This window comes from Myxocyprinus asiaticus, chromosome 19 (assembly GCF_019703515.2).
Source record: "Myxocyprinus asiaticus isolate MX2 ecotype Aquarium Trade chromosome 19, UBuf_Myxa_2, whole genome shotgun sequence".
Classification (NCBI taxonomy): Eukaryota; Metazoa; Chordata; class Actinopteri; order Cypriniformes; family Catostomidae; genus Myxocyprinus; species Myxocyprinus asiaticus.
The window spans coordinates 12,562,545-12,569,103 of record NC_059362.1 but is presented as its reverse complement, the minus strand read 5'-3'; the positions used below and the strand labels follow the sequence as shown (position 1 = coordinate 12,569,103).

The window sequence follows — 6,559 nt, the reverse complement described above, 5'->3', positions numbered from 1 at the left end:
GTAATCATGGCAAAAGAGACTTCAACTTAAAGCTGAAGTGAGTCATTTATGTGCCAACAGAGTTATCAAATGAAATTGCAAAAATACTCACTGTTTTTAAATAGATTCTCCCCTGTCTTCTTTTGGTTATACAAACAAATAGTTCCGCCTAAGAGTCTTCAGTGTTGCTGTGTTGGGTTGTGGTGCATTTCTAGTACAAGAACATAGCTCACTGCATCAACACCATATGCATCATTGGAGAAATTAACGAGTTAGTCAGGACTGTCTCCCAAAACGATTCTGATAACGCCACAGTTTTACACATTATGGTGAAATCAACCTACAATGGCTTACTTAAAGACAACTGACTTGTTATTAAGCTGGGTTATGAGGAAGTATTGTAACTTTGAAAAAAATATACTCATCAGCTTTGAAAGGCTAAAATATTTGAAGCTCCAGCAAAAATTACTTTGGTACAGTGTTATATTTTAAATCATGCTACAACAAATCTGATACTATAGCAAAAGCAAAGTCAAAATAATTCACCACTGCCATTTAAACATATGCAGGACTCTCCTCAGGAACCCGGCTTCTATCTCCTTGTGTGCACACACTGGCATTCTCGCAGGTCCAGGAGCAGAGCGGATACACAGGAAAAATGGCAGAGTAGTTTTTCCAGAGTTAATTTTTTTCCCCTCAAAAATAGTTGTTTTTGCTCTATTTTGAGTGTACAGAGTAAAATGTGTCAGTAGAGTGGGAGCGAAATTAAAGAGTAACTGTGACTCCTCCCCAAAATTATCCTCCCAAAGTTTAGTTTATCCGCCATTACTGTTCGTCACGGCCATCGCGATCGCTGCCGTTTGTGGGTTTAGAAGAGAAGTTGCGCTTCTACTGGATGTTAAAGTAAGTAAAGTTTCAAAGTCTTATTCATTTTCATAATATTCGCCTCTGTTTTGAGATCAGTTTGCCACGTTTTTTGAATATTATAGAGATAGCTTTCTCATGTTAACTTGATGCGAAGTTTAACGTGAACGTTAGTGCTCGACACAATGCTAGCTAATGAGGAAAATTCACTAATCACTTGTTAGATGCTGTGGTGCACCAAAACTTTACTAAAACCTACTTTAGCTAATTTAATGTTAGCTTCACTGTGGAGGCAAACACATAGCCTAACCTTAATTTAAGCTGGCCTCAAGAACTAAGTTAAGCAAAGTTATATTGAAAGCAAAAAGCTAACATATAGATTACATGAACATTAATTGACAACAGTGAAACTAGCTAGCTGCCTATCAAATGTTTGTCCACTAAACTATTGTGACTAGCGGCTCGAGTTGTGCACCACATGTACTTGACTCTGTAAAGAGTTAAGTTAACGTTAGCCTTAATTGGATTGCTGGAGGCAATTTTTATGTGGGTGAGCATTGAGCACCATGCCTTAACAGAACTATTAGACAGTTATTACAAATTAAAAACACATTAGTGAACAAAGATAATTAATGTTGTGTAGTGCACTAATGCCTGTTCGGTAACACTTTAGAATACTGTTCCGTCATTAATGAATAATGGGAAACACAGGAACAAATAACCCACTAGTAATGACTCAAGTATTACCAAATCCTTCAGAAGGAATTACTAATTATTTTGATCAGTATTCTAAAGTGAAAAGCATGATAACTCCCTAATATCGACTGAAGTCACTGTAAACTTTTGAACTTTTGTAAGGTTTTGGATAGTAATGACTCAAGTGTTACCCTACTACATCCTTCAGAAGGAACTACTTATTATTTGGATCAGTATTATAAAGTGAAAAGCATGATAACCCCCTAGTAATGACTTAAGTTTTTGAGATTTTAGTAAGATTTTGAATAGTAATTCTTTCAGATGGATTTGGTAATACTTGAGTCATTACTAGTGGGTTACCATTACCTTATATTATACATTATTCACATTAATTATGAACTTGTATACAGTAGTTCTTAGTAGTCCTCTGGGAGGTATGAAAAAATAGTTATTGAGTAGCTAATAGTGAACTACCTCATTCAACTGAACGCTATTTCTTACTAATTCGTTAATCAGAATTTCTTGTTAGTTAATAGTAGTTACTAGAATGTTAATAGTGCATTACTCATTTGTTCCTGAGTAGTTATTCATTAATGACCGAACAGTATTCTAAAGGGTTACCGAATGTTCTTTTTTTCATCTGATTGTGAGTGTTATCGCCTTTTGTTTAACTTTGTCTTTTTGGTTCCTTCAGGATGCAAACCAACAATGTTGTCAGAGTGAAGTTCAAAGATAGCAAGAAATATATTTTTTCTCCAACACCTTTTACATTTCAGATGTTTTTGGAATGTGGTGAGAAATAACAAACTTTAACATTGTTAAAATCTTTAATAATTTTCCCTCTGAAAAATTAGTTTTTAATAGTAATAAAATAAGTGTATGATTGTATCTTATGGGGTATAAAAACAACTGTTTGTGTTTTTTGGCATTGCTGTCCTTTGTCAATTTGCCAATGGTTTGTCTTCCTTCAGTTGCCAAGAAATTTGATCTTCCTACAATGGACGTTAAAGTCTTTGATGACTCGAAGACAGAAGTTGATGAGGAAGCATTTGAATATCTGCTGACACGACCAGACCTTGGTGTCCTAGAAATTTTCATCCCAGGCACAGCAAGTTTTGATGGTAAATTGTTTGACATGCTTATTAAGTTTTGTGTTTATTCTCAGCAATATTCACCAATTCACTGATTTGCACAGGCTAATATGTCTATTGGACTAATTCTTAATAGCTGTGTAGCATGCTATCAAAGTAGTATGAACAGATAATCAGACCATTGATATGGTTTATATTGAAGATTCTTTAAGCTCAAGCTCATTAGGAGATGCTGGGGGCACATCAGAGTCTGATGACACAGCAATGTTGATTAGAAGTCCTCCTGAAAAAAATCGAGCTGAGGAACGTCGTCTTGCCCAAGTAAGGATCACCAATCTTGCCTCTGAATTACATCTATATAGAATTACTTAAATAGTAAAGATATTTGGAACTATATACACTTGTCAGTTGTTAATTTCTCATCTCTGCTCAATATTACATCATTTCCCTCTCCAGATGGTCGAAGATATCCTAAAGAGCAGCCCTGGAGGCGAGAAGGTCATAAATGAATACGCTCGCACTAAAAGTCTGTCAGATGGCAGAAGACGTAACATGGTGAAAATCTTGGTAGCACATTTGACAAATGAACATGGGTAGGATGTTCATACAGTAATTTGTAAATTGATGTTTATGATGTTATGGGTTGTAATTGGTTTATGTTTTTGTGTGTAGAACAAGCCCTTCCCGACGTTTGAAGGAAGAATATGCGAAGGGAATCATCTCCCTATTCCCATACTTGGCTGACCCCAGGAGCAAACTTGGTTATGTAAGTAGCTTTTGCCTCTCAATCTTTTTGATTTACAGGAGGAGGATATACTCTGTATATTTCAGAGTAAAGATTATCTACATTATAATTGATATGGCATTTATTTCCTTAGTCGTGTAATGTATAACAACTAGGTCTGTGTATTGTTCTGGTCATAGGAGCATTATTACAATGCAGAAGATGGAAGTGGATATTTGGCATGGAGAATTAAAACGCTGCAGAAAGAAGGATCAGAGGGACGGATGAAACGCCCACGGCAACCACAGACAGGTGCAATATTTGATGTTTAGTCAGTGCTTTTATTAGCTTGGCTGCAAGGCTTGAATAACTTTTTTTTTTTTTTTTTCAAATGAACATACAACTTGATTATTTTACTCATCTTAACATTTGTGACTTGTCTTTGAAGTATTCTTTTGTTCCAAATTGGTCTGTCATTAAGTCATATTGTGAATGAGGTCAAGAGTTACATAGTATATAAGCGCTGTTCTTTTTAAATGCAAACATGCTTTGCATAATCATCAGCGTTGGGCAAATTTAAATGTCACTCTAGGATATATGCATGTTTTCCATGTTATTTCCTGTCATGTATCTAGTGTTGGTATGTTGTGCTTTGGAAAGAAAAGGGACTACAAATGTGGTTTTCATATTGTCTTAAACACTTTCAGGTGGGCCAACTGCTGACAGGGATCCCTACAAAGAAGACAGCTGGTTGAATGATGAACGTCAGTGTCAGGAAGCAATTGCCCTGATGAAGCATACAGCTGATGAGGCAGTGGTAAAGGAAAAGATGAGGTTAACACTGGCCTATCGCCAGAAGATGCTGCACGAACCTAAAGAGTCATCTGATATTCTATCCATTTTCCCGCGATTCATGGATATACCAGGCTTGGTATGTGAGACTTCAATTGTTTAAACAAACAAACAAATATGAAATCAAGTGCTATTGTTGTTCTGCAGTAACACAGACTCGTTAGGTAAACAAAGTGAGTTCCTACTGTGGTACCTACTTTAATTATCTTTGTTATTTTGTACAGATTGATCAAGATTTTGGACTTCTATTTGGTGATGCGACCTCTGCAAAGTTGTTGGAGAAGTGGTCTACCAACATAAAACCACAGGTTATTGCACAGAGCCGTGGCCTCACACAGACTAGTGAGCTCCAAGACCTCATCCAAAATGCTGAAGCCACTGAAGTTGAAGATGGTAACTATTGTGCTATACCCTAAATTTTTTTAGAGGAAGTTATGCATTCATGAAAAGCATAGCTTTATTCAGATATATAGAGTTTCAATTTTGGTCACAACTTTACCCATTAGACATGCATGATTCATATGCAAGCTATGCAACACAGACTTGCAATGGGTAAACTGTTAGAATGATAATTACCTGTTTCTCTAACATTTCTACCCTGATCTTTTCTCAAAGGCCTAGTACAGGAGTTGCAGATTTACAGTTTGAAATTGTTTTCATTTGGGACGCATGGTTGACATGTTGTAGATAAAGTTTAACTGTATGACCGCATTTCAGTATCTGTAGAGGTTTCACCTTAATTCATCCACACATCTGTTGTCATCAAGACTTGGCCATGAATGTGCTGTTAATACTGAATCTGTGTGCAGTATAAACTAAGGTACTGGAGTGGTTAATGTATTTATACCAGCACATCATCCAAGTTGAAGATAAGTCAAGTTAAAATGAGTAGGAGGGTATGTTCAACCCCTTCTACCTAAAAACCAAACCTAAAAGCCTATTTTTTATTATTTTTTTGTTTATTTTGTTTTCCGTGTCTCCAGGTTGGGACAGCGATATGTCTTCCATTCTGATGCTGGTTCACCTTTTGCCACCCTCAAGTCAAGGCCGCAAAAGACCGGGAAAAATCTCAGCTAGACAAGCATGTGATTGTCTTGTGAAATTCATCAAGGTGAAGCTACTGATGAAGCTGATCAAATGACACTAGTTCATAATGTCGTGTTACTATGTGACCTTGAACATGCTTACTTCTCATACAGGTTCTTAAAGATCACCTGTCCTTTAAATTATTGTTCTTGTGCTATTCTTTTCTACTTAACACATACTTAGTAACAATCTGTTGAAAGTATGTAATAGAGAAACTTTGGTGGAAGACATCACTGTATCTTTATTCATGCTGTATATTGACTTTATCTGTTAAGTCACATTGGCACTAATGTGTTTTCATTCTTTTACAGACCGGAACCAGTATCCAAGGGCACTTGGATAGCATTGGAGAGAGTCTCCAGCCATATCTTCTTGTTGTTGGGCCGAAGAGAAGTAGGGTCCAGTCTTGTTTTATTGTAATTGACCAACATGCTCTACCCTGTAAGGCCTCTAATTCACTAGCCTGTGTTGATGAGCTTTTCAAAGCTCACTTTGTCTTTGGCACCTCATACTGTCAGGAATTGACCAATGTGTATAGCTTTCTGCAAACCACTGTCTATGACATAGATGTTGAAACCACCAAGGTGAATCCCAGAGTGGCTGAGTTGAGAGCTAGAATGCTCCAGTGAGCAGATGAATTGTTTCATTTGTAAAAGGGGGCATGCTAGTGCCAATGCCCTTATAAGGCACTTTAAGTTAGTTCATGGCCTTTGTCCAGGAAAAAGTCTGAAGTTAAAATGTGCTCAAAGAGGTTGTTCACATGTTTACCATAGTTTTTCTGGATTACGAAAGCATCTCAGCAAGTGTTGTGCAATTGACAGTTCACGCACCGATTATGGTGAAAGCTCATCCACCACCAACTCCATTTCATTAGGGGATGTAGGTGTTTTACCAAACCAAAATTCACCTTGTGAGTCTGTACTCTTAAAAACAAATATAGTAAACAGTTGTGCAACAGTGGTAGCTGAACTAAAAGTTGCTGGTGTCGCAGAGACAACTATTAACTATGTTGTTAGTGCTCTAGAAGAAGTGATTGGAGACGTTCATAGTCAAACTCAAGAATCTGTGAAAAACAGCCTATCTTTAGAGGAGCCCATAAAGAGTGCTGTTGAGTCTCAAATTGATCAGTGTTTTGAAAAAATGCAAAATCCTTTTGTGGCATTAAACACTGAGAGCAAGAGAATTCAGTACTTTTCAGAGAAATGGGGAAAAATAGATCCTGTTGAATATGTTCTCGGAACAAGATTTGCTACACGGCGTAACAGAA

General features: G+C 36.9%; 1 protein-coding gene across 1 annotated transcript; it reads left to right on the top strand.

Annotated features, from left to right (window-relative positions):
* Positions 1 to 637: 637 nt before the first annotated feature.
* Positions 638 to 4,234, top strand: LOC127410473 (uncharacterized; the record flags this gene model as incomplete). The annotated part of the gene is made up of 8 exons (XM_051645740.1): positions 638 to 882; positions 2,234 to 2,331; positions 2,511 to 2,660; positions 2,833 to 2,951; positions 3,087 to 3,223; positions 3,303 to 3,396; positions 3,555 to 3,666; positions 4,062 to 4,234. Coding segments are annotated over exons 1-8 (891 nt in total), but the record flags the coding sequence as incomplete, so codon positions are not given.
* Between the last annotated feature and the right edge of the window lie 2,325 nt (positions 4,235 to 6,559).